At 58.6% G+C, this 24,533-nt stretch overlaps 1 protein-coding gene across 2 annotated transcripts; it reads right to left on the bottom strand.

The window, feature by feature from the left end:
* Positions 1 to 620: 620 nt before the first annotated feature.
* Positions 621 to 18,553, bottom strand: ATP13A2 (ATPase cation transporting 13A2). Of its 2 annotated transcripts, none has more exons than XM_036444968.2 (29): positions 18,358 to 18,553; positions 14,038 to 14,132; positions 13,747 to 13,929; positions 13,385 to 13,443; positions 13,108 to 13,234; positions 12,606 to 12,685; positions 11,522 to 11,599; positions 11,250 to 11,319; positions 10,375 to 10,509; positions 10,212 to 10,278; positions 9,282 to 9,413; positions 8,523 to 8,678; positions 7,292 to 7,402; positions 7,160 to 7,206; positions 6,895 to 7,083; positions 5,659 to 5,865; positions 5,126 to 5,221; positions 4,888 to 5,047; positions 4,664 to 4,784; positions 4,437 to 4,561; positions 3,733 to 3,893; positions 3,498 to 3,614; positions 3,261 to 3,340; positions 2,518 to 2,670; positions 2,341 to 2,437; positions 1,520 to 1,743; positions 1,285 to 1,436; positions 996 to 1,162; positions 621 to 912 (listed from the first exon to the last, which is right to left on the bottom strand). In XM_036444968.2, the coding sequence occupies exons 1-29, from the start codon at positions 18,365 to 18,367 to the stop codon at positions 763 to 765; spliced, it is 3,549 nt and encodes a 1,182-aa protein (XP_036300861.1). In that variant the 5' UTR covers positions 18,368 to 18,553; the 3' UTR covers positions 621 to 762. The 2 variants fall into 2 exon arrangements, with proteins under 2 accessions (XP_036300861.1, XP_036300862.1); XM_036444969.2 differs by having other exon boundaries at positions 12,606 to 12,682.
* Between the last annotated feature and the right edge of the window lie 5,980 nt (positions 18,554 to 24,533).

The raw sequence follows: 24,533 nt of genomic DNA, 5'->3' as shown, positions 1-24,533 counted from the left end.
GTCCACCCCCAGAGTAGGGCCTGGCCACTGTCTGGCCGGTGGGGTGAGGACAGGACACAGGGTTTGGGCGGGAGCTGTGGGCTCAGAGCCTGGACTTCCACCTGAGGAATTGGACCACAAACCGCCCCAGGAAGTGGGTGGGGAGAGAAGGGAGCTGCCCCATTAAGTGCCACGGAGGCAGGGCACTTGCCTGAGGCAAGTCCTTTGTCTTTCTGCCTCTCCGGAAGGTGGGCAGGGTAAGAGTGGATCCTGGAGTCAAAGCCATCCGGCCCCACCTCTGACTTGTGTGACCGCTAAGCCCGTTTCTGTGTCTGTAACAGGGGACGTGACAATGCTATAGGCCTACCAGCACCAGGCACAGCTGCACCCAGAAATATTGCTACAGAAATGGAGGCCCAGAGAGGTGTCTACGGTGGTCTGGAAACTCAGGGGCACCGGGAGCAGACACGTGGCAGGGGCTGCCAGCCGGGCACCTGGCTCAGGTACCAGGAAGGAAGCAGCACTGACAAGACAATAAAATAATGACTTTATTTGCTACACTGACAGCGGCGGATGGGGCGGAGGCTGCTGTCTCTACGGGGGTGTTTGCAGAGGACAGTTAGCATTTCTCCAGGTGGGGGAGGGAGGCTGACTGGGCAGACGTGGGGCAGGAGTGTGACAACCGCCAACCTCGGGGCTGCAGTGGGGGCCGTGGTGTCTGCAGATGGGGCCGCCGGTGGCTCAGAGGCAGGGGTCAGAGTCCAGTGGGCTGGATGGGGCGCACTACCTCTCAGGCTGGGTGGGCGGCGGCCAGGTGGGCGGAGGCCAGGGCTGCTCCGCCAGCTCCCGCTCCAGCTGCTTGAACCGCTTCTTGGAGGCCTGTTTGGGCCGCAGCCACCGTAGGCAGCTTGGGAGGCACTGATCCAGCACACTCTGCAGAGAGAGAGAGACAACAGGGCCAGTGCGGGGGATGGCCGTGTGGATGCCCCCCACCCGCCGAGTCCCCGGGACCCCACCTCCAGCATGAAGGCCCCCACGAAGTTGAGGGCGACCAGGCCCAGCAGCATCAGCTTGAAGCAGCCACTGGGGAAGTTTCTCAGCGCCAGTGGCCTCTGCAGGCAGGGGACCAGGAGGAGGACCACCAGCATGGAGCCCAAGAACAACAGGGCCACCAGGAAGAGCACTAGGGTTAGGGGAGTCTGTCAGGCCAGGGAGCCCACACACACAAACCAGGGGGACCTCCCCCCCCCCCATAGGCACCAGCCCCTATAGCCCCTCACCCCCCTGTGCCCATCCCGCCCGCACCGTTGGTGTACAGCGGCTGGCGAAAGGGCGCCCCCTTGGACATGGCTGCAGCCAGGATGAGGTACTGGAAGCTGGACACGGAGAAGACCACCGTGTTCTCGTAGTTGGGCAGGTTGTCTGACGCGGGCACTGTCCTGTTCAGAGGCACAAACCTGAGGGTACGGGGACCAGGCGTCAGGGATGAGTGTGCAGAGACCACGGCAGGGTGGGATTTGGGGACGGGCTCCCTACTTACCAGGGCCGGGTCACAGCCATGAAGTAGCCCCCCACCTGCACGCCGGCCACCATGGCCACCTGCAGCAGCAGGCTGCTCAGCACGGGCACGCTGAGCAGCGCCCCCAGCGGCCGAGCCCGCCCCAGCCGCAGCGCCGGCCCCGTGCGGCTCATGAGCACGGCCACCGTGGTGGTGATGACCAGGTCGATGACCAAGAACTGCACGTCACCCAGGTTGGTGTTGATCTGCAGAAGGAAAGGCAGCCGCTAGTGCGACAGGGGAGGCCCCAGCCCCGCGCTTAGGGAGCCCCTCTCCATCTGTGCTGACTGCGAGGGCAGGTTCCCCTTCCCCAGGGAAGTCCTGGCCTCGGGGACTTAGGCTCTGCCTCGCGCAGCACTGGGTTAGGGGAGGCACAGGTCCTGCCCACAGAAAGCCCCGGCTTCAGGTGGACACGGGACAGACCCCAGACACGAAGGACCTGCTGTAGCATGGCTTCCACGGGGGCGTGGCATGTGCTCAGAGAGGCGCTGAGCTGCCCGATGGATGGGGAAACAGGAGAAAGGGCCGGGGCCTTGGCTCCGTCCCACGCCTGGCCCCACCCCCTCCCCAGGCCTGGGCTCTGCCTGTGTCCCTTGCAGACGGGGAGCTCCAGGAGGGCAGAACCACCCTCCAGTTTCCGGGCCCACAGGCTCTGTGCATACCAGACTGGCCACCAGGCTCAGGAGCCACACGCCAGTGGCGCGGCCACACCATCTAGCCCAGAACTGGCTGGGCTCCCAACCATTCCCGAGGGTCCCTCTCCCGGGGCCTGGCACGGCTCTGGGAGGGCGCGCGGCACATACCGTGTAGAGGATCAGCACGGAGATGAACTGGGTCAGGCTGTACAGGGCCATGTACTTGAAGACGCTGAAGGATGTGTCGAGGGAACAGCGGCCTTCCCTGGGGAGCAGGTATGGGCATTAGGACGCCTGGGCTGGCGGATGGGCCAGCCCTCGCCCACGGGCCCCTGCACGCCTCACCTGATGACCATGGGCACACACTCAATGCTGGCCATGCTCGAGGTGAAGGGCGAGACCACCGAGGCTTCGGCCTGGGAGAGTGAGATGCCCACGTCTGCTGCCTTCAGGGCCCCACAGTCATTGGCGCCATCCCCGCACATGCCCACACAGTACCTGGCACAGAGGGGCGGGAGGCTTGGCCTGAGTTCACGAGCTGGCTCTGAGCCTGTGAGGTGCCTCCCGGGCTTGCTGGGAGAACACGGGGATGGCTGGGTCCCTACTGCCTGCACGGTGCCCGGTGCATAGTGCAGTGTTTTTCAACCTTTTTTGGGCAAAGGCACACTTGTTTCATGAAAAAAATCACGAGGCACACCACCATTAGAAAATGTTAAAAAATTTAACTCTGTGCCTATATTGACTATATATAAAGTAATTCTCTTGAATAGGAACCAAATAAACACAAAGAAAGTATTTTATAATTACTTTATTATGAAATATTAAGTAAACAAAATAGTGAAAAATTATAAAATTCTTGTCTTGTCTGCACCTACGGCACACCAGGCAACATCTTGCGGCACACTAGTGTGCCGCGGAACAGCGGTTGAAAAATGCTGGCATAGTGGGTGCTCAGTAAATGGGTGCAGTGACAGCCCAGGAGCCTGCATGGGTTCTCTCTGAGCCCTGAGGTGGGAGGCAGGTACTCCTGGACCAGCATGTACCCCCTTTCCTCCCCCTCCCCCTCCCTCTCTTCCACGTGCACTCACTGAAGCTTCTGCAGCTCACACACCAGCTCTGTCTTCTGCTCAGGAGCCATACGGGCAAAGACAGTGCCCTGAACCAGGACCTGGAAGCACAAGTGTGTGTGTGTGTGTGTGTGTGTGTGTGGTGTGTGTAAGGCAGCCACAGGATGGGGGGTGGGGGGAGAGCCAAGAGGAAGGAGCAGAGCAGCGGGAGGTGGGGGTGGCCAGGGAGGCTGGGGGCAGGGGGGGTTTAAGCCCTACCTTGGGCAGTAGACTGGGGAAGTGCTTCTTGAGCACAGCAAAGGTGGACCCGCTGAGGGCCAGGCGGCAGGATGGGGGATCTGGCTCCACGGTATAGCTTGCAACCTGCTCAGGATCCTGGGGGCCCAGGAAGCTCAGCTCAGCTCCTCCTGTCCACCCGACTGCTGGGGCGGATCAGGAGACACAGAGTGAGATCACCAGCTGGGCATGTGGCAGGAGCTTTGGCCAACCTCACCTTAGCCCCGTTCACAGCCACAGAGGGCTCCACGGGCAGGAACTCGAGGGAGGCAGGCTGGCCCCGCTCAGGGGCAGTGGCGTGGACGATGACCAGACGCTCCCGGGGGCCCACCATGCCGCAGCTCTGGGCCACAGTGACTGCTGTCTGCAGGTTGTCCCCTGGAGGGCATGGGCAAGGTCAGGGTCCAGCTGCTTGCCAGGGACCACCCTCACTCACCCTGCCACTCACGGATGGGCACTGAGGCTGGACAGGTTATCAGTGTTTGTGAACCTCGGTTTCCTCATCTATAAAATGAGGCATCGAAGGCCTTAGAGACGGGCCTGGGTGCGAGCTCCACACATAGGACTGAGCGCGGGGGCCTTGCTGGAAAGAGCGTGTGGGAGGCGAGGGGACAGAGGAAACAGACCTGCCAGGCTCCTCCGTGCCACCTGGCTAGAATCTTGCTTTTTTCGCTCCATGGAACTGTCTCAACCTTTGTAATTTCCCCCGTTTCTCAGGGGTGGAAACCTGACCTCGGAGGCCACCCAGCAGGTGAGCCGCGGGGGTGGAGCCAGGCTGTCCCACACCACCCCCGGGCCCTCTGGAGTCAGGACTCCCTCTGAGCCTCACCTTCCTCATGTCAGATGGGGTTACAATAACCAGATGGGAGGGATACTGTACAGAGATCCCTGACGTGTCTTATGGGACCTGGCCCCGCGTACCTGTCACCATGACCGTGCGGATGCAGGTCCTCCGCAGAGACCGGATGACTGATGTGGTCTCTGGCTTCAGCAGATTCCTCAGGACCAACAGCCCCAGGAGACTCAGCTCCTGCTCCACGGCGTCCCTGCAGGGTGGGGTCAGAGGTCACGCAGTGAACAAGGCCCCTCCCCCAGCTCTGGGCTCTGCTTGCTCAGGCCTCCCCTGAGGCTTGGTTTCCAGGGCCCACCTGGTCAGCTGCTGAGCTGCCTCCAGGATGGGTGGGATGGGCAGCGGCTTGCCGGCGAGGGCCACGACACGGTAGCCAGTGGCCGTGTAGCTCTGCAGCATCTGGGCGAAGTTGTCGGGCACTGCCAGGCAGAGGCAGAAGTCACTGGGACAAGAAGGGGGATGCAGGGGCAGAGGCTGGGCGCCCACCCCATTCTGTGCCAAGGCCGACCAGGGGACCTTCACCTGTCTTGGGGTCGCAGAGGCCTGCCACCAGCTCAGGGGAGCCCTTGACATAGGCCTCAGGCTGAGCGGCCCCTGGCCACGCCACCACCACGCTCATGCGCTGCAGGGCTGACGAGAAGGGGAAGCGGCCGAGAATGCTGACGGGCACCGGGGGCTCCTCCTGCAGGGTCGGAGGGCAGCTGAGGGGCTGGCCTGTGGAGCCCCCCTGCTTCCCCCCCCGCAGGCACCCTCAGCTCACCATGCCCTGCAGCGGGGGCTCCTGAACTGGAGGTCTCATCACTGCTAACACCTGGGACCCAAATGCTGAGGCTGTAGCCGGCGCCTCCTCCAGGACCTGGGAGGCAGGCAGAGAGGTTGGCATCAGAGGGCCTGGGCAGCGGGTCCTCAGCCCATGGAGAGAGGCAGCAGGAGATTCAGTCAGACTTAGGAAAGACTTCCTTAATGAGAAGCTGGATAGAACAGAAGAATGTGGGCTTGGGGGGTCAGGGGGATCCAAGTTCAGACTCTGGCTTTGCCACTTAAAAAGCTGCTGGGTGGCCTTAGACAAGCGATTGCAAACCTCCCTCAGCCCCAGCTTCCTTCCTGTGAAGCAGGCTTGAGGCTTCCTTCCCAGGGCCACGGGGAGGAGTATGTGCTGGCACACAGTAGGTGCTGAGCACGTGGCCTTGGCCAGTTACTGCTGATGGTGGCAAAACAGACCGCCCTGGAAGTCCTAGACTGAAGACCAGGTGGGCTTACGTAGGGCCCAGCCACCCTGCTTGGCCTCCTCACCCAGCCAGTAGATTCCACCATCTTGAGGTCCATAGGGTCGCCCACTGGGGTGTCCTGGAGCCGGCGGAGGCCGTGGCAGGTGGCCAGTGCTCGGAGCAGGGGCCCCACGGGCAGGCGGCGGGGCTCTGGGACCAGGGGCAGGAAGGCCTGCCCTTGCAGGGGCACCACACCCATCACATCCAAGCCATCCTCAGTGAGGGTGCCTGTCTGCAGGGGCAAGGGGGCAGCCCGGAGGTGAGGCCTGGGATGAGCTGTGCCCCGATGGGTTGGGCGCCCACACCCCAGGCCAGGTGGGTCCCATGGGAGCCCAGGAGCCAGAGCTGGAGCCAGAAGAGGTCCTCTCTCGTCTCCGGGCCTTTGCACATTTGGATCCCTATGCCGATCGGCCCTCCCCAGCCCCTGCTGTTTCATCGGCATCATTTCCTCCAGGAAGTCTTCCTTAGTCCTAAGGCTGGGTCAGGTGTCCTGGCTTTGGGCTCCCACCCACGGCCTCTTTGCTACCCCATCAACTGCTCTCTGCAGTATTAGGGAGAAGGTCTGGTCAATGTAATTGTTAAATGAATGAACGAACAAACAAAAGAATGCCTGCATTTCCTACACTTCCATCAGTTACCTGTCTGGCTCCTCGTCTAGCCTGGGGACTCTGAGAATCTGATCATGCACACCCTTTCCACTCAAAACTCTCCATGGCCCCTCTGGCCCCAGAACAGCATCTCCCCACTGCTCCTGGGGCCCCAAGCACATGGCCTATTCCTCCAAGGAGCCACACTGGTTCCTTCCCAACTGCCCCTACACTCCGCCCCTGTCCTGCCACATCTGTGTGGTTCACCCCTCACTGAGGTCACCCAGGGACCTGCTCTTTGACTGCCCTAGGAGAGTGACCCCCATGTGCCACCTGTCATGTACCCCACTCACTTCCTTCCTAAAACCCATCACACCGGTGGCTCTCTGTGCTCCCTGGCTCACTTGCTGTAAGGGGAGCAGGCACACACACGCGCACACACATGCACGCACGCACACACACACCCATACCCATCTCCATCTCTGCGGGTCACTGATGGGTCCCCAGTAGTCCTGAGCGCACAGTAGGCCCTCAGTGTCTCTCAAACAAATGAATTAATGATTTCAGACATTTTCCACCCCAGGACAGAGCCTGAGCGGAGAATGCAGGTGGGAAGCCTGGCCGTGATGCCTATCTGTGCCCCGCCCCACGCCAGCCCCGCCCACGGCCCCCACCTTGTCGAAGCACACCAGCCGGAGCTTGCCCCCCAGGTTGATGCGCAGCGGGTGGATGCAGAAGATGCCCCGGCTCTGCAGCCGGCTCTGGGCGTAGAGCGTGCACACAGTCATGGCGGCTGGCAGGGCGGGCGGCACCACCACCGTCACCAGGTCCAGAGCCCGGATCACAATCTCGTTCACAGGCACCTGGCAGGGGGCACCGTGAATGCCAAGGGCCCTGGTCTCCTCCTGGCAGCCTCCACCCAGCCAGCCCCAGGCGTACCCGGTTTCGGTGGAGGATGAAGATGCTGTAGATGGTGCCGAGGAGAGCTGGAGAGACAGCGAGGGAGGGACTCAGCGGGATTCAGGCTGGGGCCTCGGGGACCACGGCAGAGTGGGGCACGGGGACACTCACCCAGGACAGACAGGGCAGCCACAAACTTCATGCTGTGTTTGTAGAACTTGAAGTTGATGGGCCGGGGATGTAAGAGGGAGCTCACCAGCCCGCCTTTAGCCGTGCAGAACCCTGTGAGAAGATGAGGAAACTGAGGCAGGAGATGCTGAAGGTCAAGATGGGTTTCCTCAATCCCTACCCATCCCACCTGCAGCACTGGTGTTGGGAAACATAATGCTCCAGGGTTAAAAGTTACCCAGTTTGAGCCGAAACCGGTTTGGCTCAGTGGATAGAGTGTCAGCCTGCGGACTGAAGGGTCCCAGGTTCGATTCCGGTCAAGGGCATGTACCTTAGTTGCAGGCACATCCCCAGTAGAAAGTGTGCAGGAGGCAGCTGATCGATGTTTCTCTCTCACTGATGTTTCTAACTCTCTATCTCTCTCCCTTCTTCTCTGTAAAAAATCAATAAAATATATATTTTTTAAAAAGTTAACCAGTTTGAGGTCACACAGGCCTTGTCCAGCTCTTGTTGAGTTTATAAAAACTCAATTAGTAAGTCCGATCTGGTGACAATGGGTCTCATTCCCAGATGGCAAGAACCTGTTGAAAGTAGTCCCCCCGTATCTGAAAGGGACGTGTTCCAAGACCCCCAGCGGGAGCCTGGAACCGTGGATGGCATCACACCCTGTTTATACTGTTTCCTCCCGTAGGAAGGAAACGGACACGCTTCACGCTTCTGTCATATCTCAACTGACAGCATCACTACTCTTGTACTTTGGGGTCATTACAAAGAAAGGAAGGGGTTCCTGACTCCTGACACCTGATCTGACAACCGAGCGGGCGAAGTGCTCCGGGCGGGTAGTGCAGGCGTGAATATGCCGGGCAGAGGGAAGCTCACATCCCGGTGGGACAGAGCGGGATTGGGTGGGATTGTATCATGCTACTCAACAGCGTGCAATTTAAAAACGAAACAAGTGTTCACTTCTGGAACTTTCCACTTCATGTGTTCAGGCCGTGGCTGCCTGCAGTAACGGAAACCATGCGTAGGGGGCTCTCCTGTACAGCACAGCTCCCTTCCTAGGAGGCGGGCTCTTTCTGCTCGCCACATCCCTCCCATCCAGCCAACCCGAGCAGGGCAGCGGCAGAGATGGGTCTCCCCTGCCCCATGTGCCCTGAATGAAGAGGGTGACACACGGACAGGCCTCTCTTCCGGGTGCTGGGCCCAGCACCCTCCCTGCTTCCCTGACTCCTACCTGTTCGGGTCACCACGGCCAGGACATGGGGTCCTACGAAGGCCCGGGCCTGCAGGACGAGGGTCCCGCAGAAGAGCGTGTGTCGCCGGTGGGTCTCTGGGCCGTAGGGCACTGGCCCCGTGGGCAGGGCCGTCTTCAGCACCGGAACGCTCTCCCCTGCAGGACGTGGGGTGAGTTCCATGACGACCTCTGTGCCCCGCCCCCGTCCCACCAACAAGACCAAGCGTTACGTGGGAAATTGTCTCATCAGCCCCAGGCCTCACGTAACTCTCAGAACCACGGGTGAAAAGCCACTGCCCCCATTTTACAGAGAGGGACACTGAGGGCAGAGAGGGCAGCGACAGGAAGACACAGCGAGACAGTCCCGGAAGGACATGTGCAGCCAGTCAGTTACCAGGAACCCTCTCTCGGGGGAGTCAGGAGTGTGCCTGTGCACACATACGCATAGCAGGGGCAGAGGCTGGGGGAGACCACATCCTTCCTTTAGAATTCTTTTATAACAAGCTGTACTGTTTCTATCATTCAAACCAATGCAGATATCGACACGAGGGGCTTAACCACTGCAGAGCCCCGAGCCCGCTGCCGGGCAGAGTAGCGATCTCTTACTGAGGCCCGAGGGCTGCTGAAGCCAGGTTGTTGGCTGAGAGCAACCTCCTTCCCTTCCCCAGCACCTGCCCCCCTTCAAACCAAAGTCCTGCTGCCAGGCTGAGGGGCTGGCGAGGGAGGGAGAAGCAGGAGCCGCGGGCCAGGGTGGCTGACCTGTCAGAGAGCTCTCGTTGGCCACGCACTCGCCGGCCACCAGCGCGGCGTCGCAGGGCATCAGCCCCCCCTCCTCCGGCAGCACCAGGCAGTCTCCGGGCACCAGCTGGCTGGAGTCAACCCATTCCTCCCCTACAGGCAAGCGAAACCTCAGCAAGCGAAACCTCAGCATGGCCCGGAGCGGGGAAGGGGAGGCCCCAGCCACCTCCCCCACCTCCCCCCTTCCCCAACCACCTCCCCAGCCATCTCCCCCCCTCCCCCCTTCCCCAGCCACCTCCCCTACCTCCTCCACCTCCCCACCTTCCCCAACCACCTCCCCCCCTTCCCAGCCACCTCCCCCCTTCCCCAACCACCTCCCCCCCTTCCCCAGCCACCTCCCCCCCTTCCCCAACCACCTCCCCCCCTTCCCCAGCCACCTCCCTCCCCTCCCCCCCTTCCCCAACCACCTCCCCAGCCATCTACCCCACATCCTCCACAGCCATCCATGCCCCACCACCTCCTCCACCTCCCCCCCTCCTTCCCCAACCACTCCCCACTCCCCACTTCCCCAACCACCTCCCCCTCCCCAGCCAGCTATCCCTCACCTCCCCCCCTTTCCCCAAGCACCCTCCCCCCTCCCCCCTCCCAACCACCTCAGCCACCTCCCCCCCTTCCCCAACCACCTCCCCCCCTTCCCCCAGCCACCTCCCCCTACAATCCCCTTCCCCACCACCTACCCAACCTCACCCGTCCCAGAACCACCTCCCCAATCTTCCCCAGATCTCACCTCCCAGCCCTACCTCCCCCCTTCCCCAGCTCTCACCTCCCCCACTTCTCCCCCTTCCCCAGCCACCACCTCCTCCTCCCTCTTCCCCAGCTCTCTCCTCCCCCACTTCCCCCCCTTCCCCAGCCACCTCCCCCATCTCCCTCCCTCCCTTCCCCAGCTCTCACTTCCCCCGGGCTGGCGCACGCACACTCGCACGGACAGTTTGACCATGTCCCTCAGGGTCTGGCTTTGCTGTAATCAGGGGGACAAGCAGGGAGTGGATGGGTGGAGCCCCCCTTGGGGACCCACTTGTCCCGCCCCCCCCCCCCCCCACCTCACATCGCCCACCTTTCTGGTTTTGTACAGCGAGAGGCAGATGGAGACGAAGGAGATGAGGAAGATGCACAGGGCATACCAGTAGTAGTGGTCAGCCAGCCACAGCCCGATGCTGAAGGCCTGGAACCCGTAGTAGGGGTTCAGCGCCTAGGGAGGGGCAGGAGGCAGTGTCAGGCCCTGGTTCCCAGGGCGGCCCAGCCACAGGAAGCAGAGTGCCCTGAGCGGTCACAGGACCACAGCCGGGCCCTTGTCAGTCCGTCCAGGCGGCCCTCCAGCCCCAGCTTCTTCGCTCTGCGCAGGACATGGGCGTCCGCATGCCGGGCCCAAGAAGCACTTCCTCTAAGGGTCAGACGCGTGATGGCAATTCCGCCAGGCAGATGCTGCCATCAGCTCACTTTACAGGTGAGGAAACCGAGGCACAGGAGTTCCCCAGTGGCTGACTAGGGTTCACATCAGACCAGACTCCCAAGAATCTCTGCCCTTCACGGGCATCTGTCGGGCTGGGAGGGCAACTGTACTCGAAGCATCAGGGTCACTGGCTTCCCTTGTCCCTGTGTGACCTTGGCCCTGCCACAACCCCGCTCGGAAGCTCATTCTCCTTATATGTGAGCAGTGTCCCCACTCCCAGTCCCTGCCCGCGGGGCTGTGGAGAATGAGGAGGGTGCACGGACAGGCTCCGGCTGTGTGGGTTCACCTTGGCTTCTAGTCCCCGGTCTGGACCAGAACCTCCCGTTCCTCACCCTGAGCTGACCGGGGTTGGGCCTGAGATGACTCTACGGTGGAGAAGGGGACAGCTAGTCTGGTCTGGCCCAGAGAAGGCAAGCCCCTGGCCAAGGTGACACAGCCAGTCCAGGCTAGGGGTGGAACACAGCCCAGGGACAGCCTACCTCGTCCACCAGCAGCTGCAGATAGGACTTGACCGGCACACTGATCACGTTGGGGCCGTAGATGGCCTTCCTGTAAGAGAAGGGGCAAAGCCATCAGACGAAAGGGGCTGTGGCAGCTGGACCCTCTTGGGTTGGGGTGAGAGCTCCCCATTTTACAGCTGGGGAAACTGAGGCCCAGAGAAGGTAGGTGACTGGAAGAAGGCAGCACGCGGGGTGGGGCAAGGCGCCCCAGCTCTCAGGGCTCGGGCCCTCTGGTCCAGGGCAGCACACACCTCGCGGCTTGGTCCTGCAGGCCGAGGCCGGAGCAGGAGCGGTGGATGTGGTCACAGGTGCGGCCGTGGTCCAGCAGGCTGGAAGATGGGGAGGGGCGTTGTGTAGGTGATGGGCCTGTGCTCTGCACCCCCCCAACCTCCCCCCCCCCCCCAGCCCCTTTGGCCCACTTCTGCCACACAAGCTCCCAGGGAAAGCAGGTCCCTCACTAACCCTGGGCTTAACCCTCTCATTGGTTCCTCTGATTGGCCCCAAACCCTCAGCCAGGAAAGAGAACAATGAGAGATGACAAGATTCAATAGTGACAAGAGCAATGATGCCTTAGGAAAGTCACTTAGCCCCTCTGGGCCTCAGTTTTCTCATCTGCAGCATGGGAACGGTGACAGCACCAATGTGAGGGCTGCGGCGGGTTACGTGAGGTAAGCCTGCCAAGTGCTTGCACAGTGCCTGGCACTTACTAAGGGACAAACCCATGGCCGATCTTTGCTGCTCTTCGTATGCAGCAGAGGCCGTCGGTGCCACCCCACGTGCCCTCGGCGTTGACCTCTGCGTGCCGCCGAAGCTCAGTGCCGACACCTAAGGGCTCTCCCAGCTCTCCTAGGGGCTCGCTCTGCCCGCAACCAACAGTGGGAGGGAGGTGATGGGCAGGTACCCCCGCCTCCTCACTCTGCGGGTGAGGGCACCCCGGGGTGTGCTCTACATGGGCTCCAGGTGCCACGATAACCACTGCCCTGGCAGCCTGCCTGGGCCACCTCACTTCCCGGGGTTTCCTCGGATCACCGTCCAGGCAAACTCCGCACTTGAATCCGGGATTCAGGGACTGCTTCTCGGGGCTCTACTCGGATGTGTTGTAAGCTCACATTTATAAAGCGCTTAGTAGGTGGCAGAGCTGGGACCAGACCCCAAACAGATGGTGTGGGTCCAGAGGCTGGGCCGAGCCTTACACGACACTTATGAGCTTCCCCCTCGAGACAGCCCGGGAGGCGGGCTCTCTTCATGCCCTGTTTACAGAGACCCCCGGCCCAGCGGCATGCCCGTGATTCCAGGAGGCCACGGCGCAGAGCTGGGAGGAGCCCAGGCCCCTACCTGACGTGGCAGAAGGCCTGCTGGGTCTCCATCCAGACGTAGCGCTGGCCCCGGAAGAGGTAGTACCGCAGCAGCCGCTGCTGGGGGAGAGGAGAGGCTGGGGTTCAGCAGCCCCGGAGCAGTGCTCATCTGGGGGCACGCACACACACACACACACACACACGCACGCACACACACATGCACAATACAGAGTCTGAAAGTGCATACACACACGCGCACGCACACGCACACACATGCACAATACAGAGTCTGAAAGTAAAGTGCACACACACACACATGCACACACACACACATGCACAATACAGAGTCTGAAAGTGCATACACACACACACACGCACACACACACGCACACACACGCACGCGCACACACATGCACACACACGCACAATACAGAGTCTGAAAGTGCATACACACACACGCACGCACGCACGCACGCACGCACGCACAATACAGAGTCTGAAAGTAAAGCCGGGAGCGGGGCAAGGACCCGTCTGGAACCCACCTGTCCGCTCAGTGCCTCTTCACTCCCGTGGAGCCGGGCGGTGTCCCTCCACGCTTCCTCCGGAACTGCCCCCACAGCAGCCTGGCTCCGCCCGTCCTCCTCCTGGGGCTGTGGGGGCAGCTCCAGGCTGGGGAGGGTGTGGGGGGTACTGTAGAGCTCTGTGGTCTAACCCGCCACCTCTCCATCCCTCCAGAGCCACCCTCTGTCCCTGGGGTGGGAGGGTGCCAGAGCCTCTGTGGGCGGGGGGCTGGGGAACAGGGGTGATGGGCTGCCTTACCTGCCCTCGCTGATGGGCTCAGTCTGCACCTGGACGGTGTAGAGCTGCCACGAACTATCCTGGAACAAAGAGGAGTGGACTCAGTCCTGGAAGAGACCCCCTCGCCTCAGGTTCCCCCCCACAGCCGGGCAGCCCCTGCTGGAGGAGGAAGGGATCAGGAATATAGGTGACCTCCTCAGGAACCACCCAACTTGCCCCTTCTGCCCACTGCTCAGATGGGAAAGCTGAGGTCCAGAGGGAACAGTGCGCAAGGTCCCAGGGGAAATCAGTGGCCAAGCTGGGGTGAACCTGAGAGTCCTCCACCCGCCAACCAGACGCCGGGCCACCTTCCTCCCGCTCCAGGCTGCCCGGTGTGGCCTCACCTCTTTGTCTCTTATTTCGATGACGAGTGTTTCGGCGAGGGCCAGGCTGCACGGCCGGCATCGCAGCCACAGCCCCCAGGCCGGCTTCCAGCGGAAGAGCAGCAAAGGGATCCCGGCCATCATCCAGACCACGACGTGATAGCCTATAACCCTCCATGGACTCGCGCAGTAGCCGCTGAGCCTCTGTGGGCGAGGGGAGAGAAGGCCGGTGGGGGCGGGTGAGGGCGGCAGGAGGAAGCCAGGAGCTGGGCGGCCCAGTGTCAGGCCAACCTCTCCCGCTGGCCCACATACCACGGATGAAGCTGAGGAGCTGAGGGGATCGAGAGATGGCTCTGTCGTCAGGGTCCCATAACTGGCGGCCGTGCCGTCCACCAGAAGGCTGCTGTCTGTGGGCGGAAAGGCAAAGGTCATTTGGGGGCAGGGGGCTCCTCTTCCTCATTTCTTTAAACATAACAAGCAGCGTCGTTATAAGCTGGTGTGAGAGGGACCATAACTCGTCTTCCTGGGCCTGGTATCTGGCCGGCCCGTGGTTCTCAGGCACAATGTCTGGTGACTTCTGCCTGGGGTTGGGCCCAGCACTGGGGGACGCGGCCTGGGGAGCACCCCGAGCTTCCACAGCGCTCATACACGCTGCTGTCAGCCTCCGGGGAGCGCTGTGTCCCACGTTCCCATCTGGTCCCACCCTGAAGGCAGGATCGGATGCTTATCCTTGTTCAAGCCCAGCACAGGCCGGGCAGTGAGATCAGAGAAGTCCCGTTTGCGCTGATGAAATGTCAGCCCGCCTTTGAGGGCAGCCTCACCCCAAAAGTGGAATGGGAGTGCGGAGGAGGAACCCAGCCTCTGGGGGTGGACCGGAGAGGAGGGGTGAGCTGAGCACCTGCCACTGTCACAGTATCACAGCCTCAGCTGCGCTGTCCCCAAACCTGGGCTTCCACAGGTTTCCCTGCCACTGTCACAGTATCACAGCCTCAGCTGCGCTGTCCCCAAACCTGGGCTTCCCCGAGCCACAGCCAGCCTTCCCTGGCACCGTGTGCAGGCTCTACTCCGCTCTTTCTACTGTTAACACAATGACCCTGCCGCGTGAGAGCAGAGTATCTCTGTTACAGAAGAAAACGAGGCTCAGAGGCTGAGTAACTTGCCCGAGATCACACAGGCCCAGGGAGGCAGACCCAGGGTGGGTTTGACCCCTCTGCTCTGCCACCGGGAACACCCTGCGGGTTGGGGCCACGTGTCCCATCAGACCAGGCAGTCTGTCTCCTATCCAGCCCCCCATCTCCTTGCCTTGTGATGGGGATGATAATTACTACGGTAGTCGCCATAATCAGAGCAGCCAACATCCATTAAACACTTGCCAGGTGACAAGAGCTGCTCAAATGAACTCATTTAACCCAGCAACACGATGAGGGGACTCCTTTTCGCCATTATGCAAACGAGGACGCCGAGGCTCCGGTCCAGATCCTGTGCCTTTGGGGTCTACGTGGGCTCTTTCAGGGAACAGGCATATGCCCTGCACCTCCTGAAGCTGCTCTCACAGCGATGACTCAGAAACCAAATTAGCCCAAGCCCCACCTACCGCCAATCACTCCCCTGTCCACTCAGAAGACAGATGGAAGCCACCAGCTCCAGGAAGACAAACAGACAGGCACACACACACACACACACACACACACACACACACACCCGCACGCGCGCTATCAGGGACTCTGGCCAGGAGTCGACTCAAGGCTAGAGGGGCTGGAGGCCAGGGACTCTTCTTCCCTGGGGGGAACTCAGGCTGGCTCCTGGCATGGGGGCAGAGGCTCGGTCCTGCAGGGCAATGACACGTCTGTCTGGCAACGCTGGGTTCTCAAGTGCTTGCCACCACCAAGCCACAGCCCTCTGCCTGCCCCCTGCAAAGGTGCAGTCCAGTGGCATGCAGTCCTTCCTGTCTTTTGTGCTGGTCCCCACCAGCCTGGAGCCTAGCTCTCCGAGGGGGGGGTGGGTAGCTTCTCATCCTGACAGCTGTCCTCTGGAGAATCCGTGCTATAAGGGAGGAGCACCTCACGTTTTAAGGGGCTGAGCAGTCCCGGCCCTGCTCGGAGGGCGAGCCTGTTCATTCACTTATTCCCACGAAGCAGGCCCTCATTTTATCCCTAGTTTACACAGTGGGGAACTGAGGCCCAAAGGCTACACGCCAGGGAGAGGCGGGGTTCGGATCTAAGCCCATGCTCTGAAGCAGGGCCTCACCACCGACATCACTTCCGCAATAATTGTGTTCCTGGCTCTCTTATGAACAAGCAGTGTTTTTTTGGTTTTTTTTGTTTTGTTTTGTTTTGTTTGCAAGGCAAGTGCCTCAGCCTCTCGGGGCTTCCACTCCCCAAGTCTAGGATCCTAACCTCAAAGCAGCTGGCACCGGAGGAAGTGGGAGCCACCCGAGGTGTCTGGGGTCCCGGAAGCCTGGGCTCGCACATGCCAAGTCAGTGGCTGCTGGCTCCCCGCCAGGGAGGTGTGGCTCTGCTCTGACCCATTTCCCAGGCCTCCCTCCACTTTCCTGCCACCTGGCCCGGACACTCACAGCTGTGCCGCTGCCCCCACACGCACCACAGCTCCTCCCAGAGCCGTAAGGCCCCGGAGGGACAGCTCACGGGCGTCTCTCAGCTGGAAAGGGCCTCTGCCCACCCCACCCGGATCCACCGGCCATCCTGCTCCGAGTGCCTGCACGTGGCTGGGGCTCAGGAGGCACTTCCGGGATGACAGAATAAATGCCTGCCCATCTCACGGCACGGGCATGGACGTGACGGTGCTAGGTGTCACTATGGCCACCTCCTGCCTCAGGTCAGTCCGCTGTGAGGTGCAGAGGTGTGAGCCCCTTCTTGTGTGTGTGATTTTTAAATACATCTTTATTGATTTCAGAGAGGAAGGGAGAGGGAGAGAGAAACATCAATGATGAGAATAAGTGATCGGTGGCCAGTGAGCTCCCCTCTTGAAGGTCCTGCCAGTGCCCGTCTAGTGCCACCCTCACCTGCTCACTCCCCCCCATCCCCAATGGATCACACACCCGCCATTGTCTTTTCCCGTGGATTCTCTTCCAGTCAACCCAGGGAAGAAGAAAGGCAGAGATGCTTGAAGGAGGAAGCCACACCTGTGGAGATCTAGTCTTCTGCCAAGGACAAGCCCAGGACACCCTCTCAATAGGACACACGCACTCTGAGGTGCCTATTTATCTATTCAACACCTCAGTCTCCCCCGGGGTGTCATAGGAAGGGCAGGGAAGGGTCTGATCTCTCTGTCCCTCCAGCTCAGAGTGGACACATGCAGATTGTGTGGGACAAGAACACGTTCATGAGGGTTGTATTGCTCTTCTGAATAAAAAGCAATTGACCTTCATGCAGAACCCTCTGAGGGAGAGACAATTATCCCCATTTTACAGTTGAAGAAACTGAGGAACAAAGCTTCGAAGTTCCTTGTTCAGGGTCATACAGCTTGGCAGGGGAGACGCTGGGAACAAATGGGTCTAAATAAGTACATTCGTCACGGCCACCCCGTGGAGAAAAGCAGGGATTAGGATCCCCATTAAAATGAGGCACAAACAGGTTGATTAACATGTCCAAAGCCACACAGCTGTGCGTGGCCTGCCTCCACAGCCCGGGCCCAATGCTGGGGCCAGAACAGAGGGGCTGGAGTCAAAGCTAACTTGGCAACTGGTTTCCTCCGGAAGCCGGCTTCCTGCTGGGGTCTCGCAGCAGCCGAACCGCAGTGCTGCCTCCTCCTGTGTGTGTTCCCCTGCGGCCAGCGATTGCTCTCCTCTGCCAGACTAGGGGGGTGAGGGGCCAAATGCCCGCAGCACCCCAAGCACTCCCGGTCCAGGGGCCGTCTTTCCTCAGCCTCCCCCCTCCCTCACCCTGGGAGCATTCCGGACTTTGGGGGTGGGGACTGCGGGGGCCGCAGGGGAAGGAGAGACCTGGAGGAGGGGCCTGCAGCTGCAGAGGATGCCCAAGCCCTGGCGGGCCCTTTGCTGAGGTCTGGGGTCTGAGTGACTAACACGGAGGAAAGAACCTCCTGGACAGAAAAAGGTCGGTCGGCCCCCTTTCTCAACAGGTGGGATTTACTTTAGACTCTAGGAACCATGGGCCTGGGAAGCCCGTGATGGCAACATGGAAGGTGTGGTCCCTGGACCTGGATGTTGATAAGCTGCCTCTGGGGGCCGAGGCAGGGGATGGGAGCGGCCTTTTGTGCCTCAGGACACCCCATTATTTCTGCCATGAGGAAATAAAACTGCTCGGAGGCCCCGGATGCTGCGGCCTCCATGCCTCTCCCCCACCTGGAGAGCCGCCGCACAGGCGGGAGCGAGGCCGGGGGTGCGGGAGCGAGGCCGGGGGAGCGGGGGCAGTTCCCGGCGCCCGCCACGGCCCCCACCGCCCGGAGCTTCCCCTCCCGGCGCTGCAGGAAGGCGCCGTGCCCGGGCTCCTGGCCTCCCTGGAAGGGCCCCAGGGCTGACCATCCGCGACGGCGGAGGGGACGGGCGGGGGGACGCCCCCGAGATCGCACCCCGGTTAGCGACGCCAAGGAGGGATGTCGCCCCCTGACAACTGTGTGCGCCCGGCTCCTGGGTGGCCGGTGCCGCGCACTCACCTGCGCTCATGCTGGTTCCTCGCGCTCATCGCCGGCCCGGCGCTGTGGCCCGCGGCCTGGGCCTGGGCGTCGCGAAGCCCCGCGGCGGGGGCGCGAGGCGGAGAGCGGGAGGGCGGCCGGCGGCCTGGGCGCTCGCTAGCAGCTGTGGGCGCCGGGGAAGGTAGGTGCCGCAGTCCGGTCCTGAGCGCCACCAAGCCCCGCCCCACCCACTGCGGTCGGACGTCGTCCGTCGCGCCGCATGGGCTGCTGGGACTTGTAGTCTGAGCCGCCTCCAACGCAGGCGCAGAGATAGAGATGCCTCAGCCCCCAGACACGTGCTCACAGAGTGGGGACTCGCCAGGAATCAGATAGGAAAACCTTGAGGCACATGAACGTACAGACTCACAAACACAAGTACACGACAACCCTCACACCAATTCACAAACAGAAGAGATGTGACATTTAAGAGATAGACACAATGACCCTTAGACACACACATAGACTCCTAAGACACAACACAGATTCACACAGGTGACACTGATGTCCACAGTAGTGTGTCACTAAGAAATCCTATATAATAAAAGTCTAATATGCAAATAGACCGAACAGTGGAACAACCTGTTGCTATGATGTGCACTGACCACCAGGGGGCATGTGCAGAACATGGTGGGCGTTGGCTGCAGTGTGGTGGTGGAGCAGGTGAGCGGGGGTGCCAGACCAAGGTGGGGCGCTGGTTGCTGTAATCAGGGCGAGCTTCTGGTGGTTTCTTAAATTCTTTGCTCCTGCAGACCATGGTCCTTCCCCGGCGCTTACACCTGTTGCCAGCGCCGGCCCCACTCACAACCATTGCCAGCACTGGCCCCGCTCGCATCCACAGCCAGCGTCGGAGACACTGCTTGCTCCTGTTGCCAGTGCCCAGAGCCAGTCCCAATTACTCACCCCCCATCAGTGGGTGCAAGTAGTGGCTGCCTGCCCTGATTGCCCCTGAAGGCTTCTCCACCTCCCCCTGCTCCTGAGGGGTGATCAGGGCAGCAGCCCCCACTTGCACCACTGCTGGTGCTGACCCCAATTGCTCCATGCTGTCAGCAGATGTGAGCAGCAGCAGAAGCAAGGCTGCCAGCAGATGGGATGGGGGGAGTGTATGAAGGGGGGGGTTCAGGTAAAGACACAGAGGATGGGGGGCTGAGACCTACCCCTGTGCCTACTACAGCCTCGCAGCCCACCATTCCTTTCAAAGTGCATGAATTCATGCACTGGGCCCCTAGTACAGATATATTATCCCCACCCACTCACTGTGCACTGCACACTTGGAGTCAGCCCCAGCTTCATCAGTAGTTAAGGACTATGCATGCTGGTTCAAGGTGGCCTCAATCTCTTCTAGGCTGTGTGACCTTGGACAAGCCAGTTAACCTCTCTGGGCTTCATTTCTTTTCTTTCTTTCTTTCTTTCTTTTTTTTTCTTTTCTTTTTTTTTTTTTTTTTTTGTGTGTGTGTGTGTGTGTGGCTCATTTCTTAACCTATATAGGGTGTTGATGACATTAGCAATGCCTACTACATAAAGTTACGAGGATCACATGAGAAAAAGCATGAAAAGCACACAGGACAGTGCTAGGACCACTCCCATCCTTGCCCCTAACCTGATCCTTCCCTGGTCTGACCCACCCTTCATCTTTGGAGGTCCTTAGTCCAGAGTCCTCTGACCCCAGGATTAGAGAGAGCACCATGTCTGTGCCTGTCACTATGGGGCAATGAGATGAATAAGTATGACATCTCTGGTTCCTTTCAGGAGCCTTCATGCATCCCACCTGTGTAGGTGTGTCTGTGGGTCATGTCATGAGGCTTCTGGGACCTGGATTCTGCCTTGGATATTTCTCTGGCATTTTAGAGGCCTCCTGTGCATCCTCACAGAGTGTCCCTGTGTCCACACACATCTCTGTGAGGCACTTCTGACCATGTCGCACTGGGCAGGTGTATCTTCCTTCTTTGCTACATACGAAGCAGTGCCACGCTCCACCCCAGGGCTTAGCCCAATCCCTGGCGGCCCACTTACTTAACCAGGGGAACCCAGACCCCATGGCAGCAGGAGGGCCGGGTTTAGAAATAGGTCTGCTCAGATGGCCTTGCCAAGAGACAGTGTGGTACTGCAGCCAGGGGCTGGGCTCTGGCACCAGAGAGACCTGGGTCTGGATGTGCATCAGCTGCTTCCTAGCTGTGTGAGCTTGAAAAAGTCACTTTCCCTCTCTGAGCCTCTCTCCTCATTGGTAAAATGAAAGCTGTTGAGAGAATGAAATGAGGTGGCAGGTGCTTGATAGAGCCAGTGACGTTCTTTAGATCCTGGCACTGGGCTAGAAGCTTCATAAGAAATGGGTTTTGGGACTGCATTGCAAGACTGGTCCCTTCACTCTTCATATTGGCATTGAAGAGGCTCCATCCTCTGAGCCATCTGGGAGGGACCTGCCCCTTTGCCCATCACTCTGACGGGGAAAGAGGCCAGAGGAAGCTTCCTTCCAAACCACAGAGGATGTGGGAGGCCCGGCTTTCGATCCAGGTTTACCTCTGGGAAGGCGGCTCTCCCTGTGGTCCCTGGGCTGTCTGCGGGCTGGGCTCCTGCCACCCGGAGGTCAGGATGCTGGAGACGGAGGAGGCTTCTTCCCAGGGCCGCGGCTCTCTTGGGGGTTCACAGGAAGGACACAGTATGACTGGCAAAAGGCTTGAAAAGTCGCTAATTTGGACAGGTTTATTCTAGAGCACATGTGTCAAACACAAGGCCCGCGGGCCAAATCCGTCCCGCCAGGCCTTGCAATGTGGCCCGCACCGCGCTGTCATCACTGCACTCCACTGCGTTTCCATCACAATGACAGTTTATGACTGTTCAGTAAACCATTCGGCCCGCGATTTAGGCTGGATTTTAGATTTTGGCCCCTTCTCTGAGTGAGTTCGACACCCCTATTAGAGCATTGCCTCACTTCTCTATTTTTCGAGATTTCACTAAATTTTCGCAACACAAGGGGTTTTCTTATCTAGTGACAAACCCCATGACAAGATTCTGGCTGTCTAGACAAAGTGGAGTTTCAGCAGTTTGGCTAGGAGTTTCCTGGGCAAAGGGGAGAAGGGGCCAAAGAGAATCAAGGGTCAGTTGGTGGCACTTCCTCCTTGCACTGAGCAGTCCGGCGACCTGAGAGCTGGAAAGCGAGCAGCATTCGCCTTGCACAGAAAAACCATCCTCTGGACGGGACACCTCCAGCTCTGGCCAGAAACACACACCAGACTGTGGAGTCCAGGGGGCTGGGAATGGATCAGCTTGTAGTCCCTGCAGCCTCCAGCAGGTGGCCTTTCACCCGGTAGGTATTAGAGGCAAATCCCTCCACTGAGTTTATGGGGCATTTGCTCTACTGCAAGTTAGACGCTTTTCACATTTACAAAAAAAAAAAAGTTAAGTATTTATTTACTGAAACAAATAAATTGAGGTATATCTGACAAAACTGTAAGCTGTATAAAGTGTAGGACATGTTTTGATAGACCCACACAAGGTGAAGGGACTCCCCCAATCGAATTAACACGTCCAACACCTCACATATTTACTTTTGTTTTGTGAGAATTTACATTTATTCTTAAAACAAGTAAGAAAATTAATTTCAGAGAGAGGAAGGGAGAGAAATACTGATTTTTTTTGTTCCACTTATTTATACAGTCTTGGTTAACTCTTGAATGTGCGCTGGCTGGGGATTGAACGCACAACCTTCGAGTATCGGGAGGATGGACTAACCCAGTAGTTGGCAAACTGCGGCTCGCGAGCCACATGCGGCTCTTTGGCCCCTTGAGTGTGGCTCTTCCACAAAATACCATGGCCTGGGCGAGTCTATTTTGAAGAAGTGGTGTTAGAAGAAGTTTGCGTTTAAAAAATTTGGCTCTCAAAAGAAATTTCAATCGTTGTACTGTTGATGTTTGGCTCTGTTGATTAATGAGTTTGCCGACCACTGGTCTAACCAACTGAGCTACCCGTCCAGGGCCACATTTATTCTTATTTAGATGACAACCACAGTTCTGAGAGGTGAACGCTATTCATTCCCATTTTATGGGAAAAAGAGGCACAGAAATACAGGAACTCCCAAAAGCTGGTGAAGAAGACATGTCTGGTTTTGGTCTGAGAGAAACTCGAAGCACCCACAATATCATTTTGAGTGGAGGTCGATTGTCTGCCCACAGTGAGGACACAGAAGTAGCATCAAGCAGGCAACACTGTCCTGGCCAGGTCCGCAGTTCTATTAGGAAAGTCTTGTGACCACTGAACTAGAACATCCGCTTGCTGTCTGCTATCCAGCGAACGGTTAATTAAGCAGTAAATTAAACTCTCGGTGGATAACAGCCCAATTTAGCTGGAGTTTAAATAGAGCGAGAGGGAACTACACTGGCAAACTTGACGCCCGATGAAGCTGATTTGAAGTGGCAGCTCCCTATGACAGCCTGCCTCTTACCAGTTGCTGGGGTTGCAGAAGTCTTCTGTACAAGCCATTACGTTATTCATGAGAAAAACCCATCTTTCCCCAGAGACCAGGAGATTAGGAGCAAAGCCACGTTTTCCCACAAACCCAAGGAGCATGACCTTCCCACGGCTGACAGAAATCAGTAAGGTGCAGCTTTTGTCCTCCTGCCCTCCATGCACGTGGCCTGGGGGTCTGCCCGAGTTTTTTCAGTTCTCTTCTGAATTCTGGGCTTAAACACCAGAGGACGCTGTACTGTGTGTGTGTGTGTGTGTGTGTGTGTTAAAAATAGGAAGAGAGAGGGATAGAGAGTCAGAAACATCGATTAGAGAGAATCATCGATCAACTGCCTCTTGCACACCTCCCACTGGGGGTGTGCCTGCAACCAAGGTACATGCCCTTGACGGAATCGAACCTGGGACCTTTCAGTCTGCAGGCCGACGCTCTATCCACTGAGCCAAACCGGTCTCGGCTGTAGAGAATTTTTTAAAAAAAGTTTGAGTCAAACAGAAGAAATAGCTGGAAGATAGCAGACAGATAAATGTTTTGGAAATACGTTTGCAGTTTCTTCTCTGCATTTGATTAAGGAGCAATGTGAGATTACTCAAAGGCGGGAAAGAGCAAGACAGGCATGAACTGCAGAAGAATTCAGACTGTGCTCTTCAGCGGTGGCCCCCCTTTTGAAGAAGGGGTAGGAAAGGGGGCATTTCAGAGGGGTATTCACAGGAACAATGGTCAGGGCTCGCTTCAGGCAAAGTTACATGCCGGTCTGCCCTTGTTAGGAATGAATGACCAGATCACCCTGTGAGGTGACTCTCAACCTTTCGTCCAGAGGGAATTCTGACACATGCTACAACATGAATGAACCCTGAGCACTTTATGCTAACTGAAAATGTGTCACAAAAAAGCAATTACTGTATGACTGCAGTCATGTGAGGTCAGTCAGGCACAGAAACAGAAAGTAGAAGGTGGTTGCCAGGGGCTGGGAGGGGGAAATGGGGAGCTGTTGTTGAACAGGGACAGTTTCAGTTTTGCAAGATGAAGAGTTCTGGAGATGGCGGTGGAGATGGTTGCCCAAGAATGTAAATGTGCTTCACACCACGGAACCATGCACTTAAAATGGCTAAGATGGCAACTTTTGTCTCACAATTAAAAAAAAAAAAAGAAAAGTAGAAAGCTGCTAACAGATTATATTGTACTGTTTTTGACGAGTTTATACATGCCACACGTGTAAGGACATAAGAGATCTGGAAGGAAATGAATATATTAACTGTCAACAGGGGATGGGGGACTTGGGCAGTTTTTGGGGGGCGAGGGGCCCTTCCACTTTTTACCTGACCTGCTTTGTACTGTTTTCAATGAGCGTTACTACTCTTGCAGTCTCAGAACCCTGGCAGCAACTGTGGGAATGCATGCTTGTGGTGTGAGGTCCCCTGAAGGCACTGCACTTGTGGGACCAACACAGCTGATCTGGGTCACTCTCCATGCCGGAGGAATCGCAAACCTTGCCTCAATGAGATAAAAAAGACTTACCACGCCCAGCCAGCGTTGCTCAGTGATTGAGCATTGACTCATAAACCAGGAGATCGGTTCAATTCCCAATCAGGGCACATGTCCAGGTTGTGGGCTCCATAGCCAGTGGAGGTGGGGGCTGGGAGGAGGCAGTTGATGTTTTTCTCTCAGGTATCCCTCTCCCTCTCTCAAATCAATAAAAACA

Source organism: Pipistrellus kuhlii, unplaced genomic scaffold (genome assembly GCF_014108245.1).
Source record: "Pipistrellus kuhlii isolate mPipKuh1 unplaced genomic scaffold, mPipKuh1.p scaffold_m20_p_2, whole genome shotgun sequence".
Classification (NCBI taxonomy): Eukaryota; Metazoa; Chordata; class Mammalia; order Chiroptera; family Vespertilionidae; genus Pipistrellus; species Pipistrellus kuhlii.
Note: the sequence above shows the minus strand (reverse complement) of the source record. Positions and strands in the feature narration are given on the sequence as shown.

Excerpts from the sequence above, each read along its gene's own strand:
- ATP13A2 (XM_036444968.2), bottom strand. Across the intron at positions 11,320-11,521 it reads CTGCAGGACCAAGCCGCGAG|GAAGGCCATCTACGGCCCCA; the intron begins GTGTGTGCTGCC and ends CTTCTCTTACAG. Across the intron at positions 913-995 it reads TGGGGGCCTTCATGCTGGAG|AGTGTGCTGGATCAGTGCCT; the intron begins GTGGGGTCCCGG and ends CTCTCTCTGCAG.